The sequence below is a fragment of the Galeopterus variegatus genome, unplaced genomic scaffold (genome assembly GCF_000696425.1).
Source record: "Galeopterus variegatus unplaced genomic scaffold, G_variegatus-3.0.2 Scaffold7602, whole genome shotgun sequence".
NCBI lineage: Eukaryota > Metazoa > Chordata > Mammalia > Dermoptera > Cynocephalidae > Galeopterus > Galeopterus variegatus.
The window spans coordinates 73,902-75,494 of record NW_007733713.1 but is presented as its reverse complement, the minus strand read 5'-3'; the positions used below and the strand labels follow the sequence as shown (position 1 = coordinate 75,494).

At 33.2% G+C, this 1,593-nt stretch overlaps 1 protein-coding gene across 4 annotated transcripts in view; it reads right to left on the bottom strand.

Moving 5' to 3' along the window:
- Window positions 1-249: 249 nt before the first annotated feature.
- The window catches only part of PHLDB2 (pleckstrin homology-like domain, family B, member 2), a 59,360-nt gene continuing 58,016 nt past the window's right edge, over window positions 250-1,593 (bottom strand). For all 4 annotated transcript variants that reach the window (XM_008592112.1, XM_008592111.1, XM_008592113.1 and 1 more), the window contains 2 exons: window positions 1,406-1,491; window positions 250-723 (listed from right to left, as the gene is read on the bottom strand). In XM_008592112.1, coding sequence (XP_008590334.1) covers window positions 583-723; window positions 1,406-1,491 — 227 coding nt within the window. In that variant the 3' untranslated portion in view covers window positions 250-582. The remainder of the gene's footprint in view (window positions 724-1,405; window positions 1,492-1,593) is intronic.

Here is a 1,593-nt window from a genome sequence, read left to right as displayed (position 1 = left end):
AAATGCAGTTCATCACTTTTAAACTACTACAGTTAAGCAGAAGTCATGTCAAGTCTTTGGTGCAGTACTTAAAAATTAAGGCAAAATTCCCCCTAAAACATATTCCCCTCCAAACCATCATTTGCTTATATTTATAAAATAACCATTAGCAAAATGCTACTTTAAAAAAAAAAAAAAAAGCCAGTTGACTACCAATAATGTCAATACCAATGACTTGGATACTAAAATAATTCCATATTTCCAAGTATGTACAGACATTTTATAAACTGTTTAGTTTATTTCATCAAAACCAACAATTGATAAAAAATAGTTTATAAGAATTGTTTCTATAAGTGATGCTATTTATCAAAATAGTGATTTCTTTCTCATAGGTGCTTTAATTCTTTTGCTATTTATGATCAAGCTTTGAATTAAAGCTACTTTCTTTTTTACAAATGATTTCTCCTTAATGTCAAAGGAGTTCTGAGAGGATACAGTTAAAGGGATGGGTCTGCTGGGTCTTTCCATCTAGGATCGAATATGGCTTCATTCTTGTTAGAGATTATTGCAGTCTGCCCTGAAGTGGACTGTCGTCCCAGTTCACTACAACAAGAAGTGAGTGTAACCTTCTGCCCCAGTAACGATCACATCCATCCAGATCCGCATGGCTTCTGGAGATGGGGCCACCATATAATAGATTCTGTCATGTGTCTTGACACTAAAGGTGAGTAATGGATTAGGGCTCTAAAATTCAAAAAGGGAAAAGAATGTAAAACAAACATTTTGAAATTAGAACATTAAATAACACAGACATATGTGAAGACTTCTTTCTAAAATAGTTCCAACTTATAGAAATTTATGTAGGCATTACATTTGCTGTACTGTAACTTGCACCCCCACCCACTACACCTTTCTGGCCTTTCTGCATAATAAAGCTCACATGGAGCTCACCAATTCTCTCCGCAGCCAGTTCGTAAAGCTGTAGCAGGGTACCTAGCTGATAGTAGGTGCTTAATAAATAGAAGCTGTTATTCTTAGCTCTATTAAGATTCTTGCTTATGATCCCCCTCTTAACTATATGATGGTACTTCAAAAGTTCATGGAAAAATAAAATTGAAAGATAATACCAATGTTTCCATGAACTTTCTGAAGTAGTCTCAGATAGTAGCTCCTTTTTAGAACCTTTGCAGAGTCATTCTACCTCTCTCAAACCAATATGCCCAGAATATTTCTTCACTTTGCCATGACTTTTTTCCCTCAAAAAAATTAGCTGTCCTACTTCTATTTTTTCTTTTCCAGCAACATTCTGATTATATCTATTTATTATTCCAGAACAAGAAATCTAAATTGCTTAGAATCCAAAAATATCTTTTTCCCAACTTTATTATGCACTCAAATTACAGGAATTTAGAAAACTGATGTTTACCTTATTAGCATTCTTCAGGTGATCATAATACACTTCTTCAATGGCTTGAAAGTATATTATTCCTTTTAATTTAGTTTCATGCTTGTCTGCAAACATAGATGAGCGTTAAAATAAATACTTCATCACCACTGATGGACAGGAAAAACTGTAATTTTGTTATAATTATCATCATTAAAATATTTATCTAG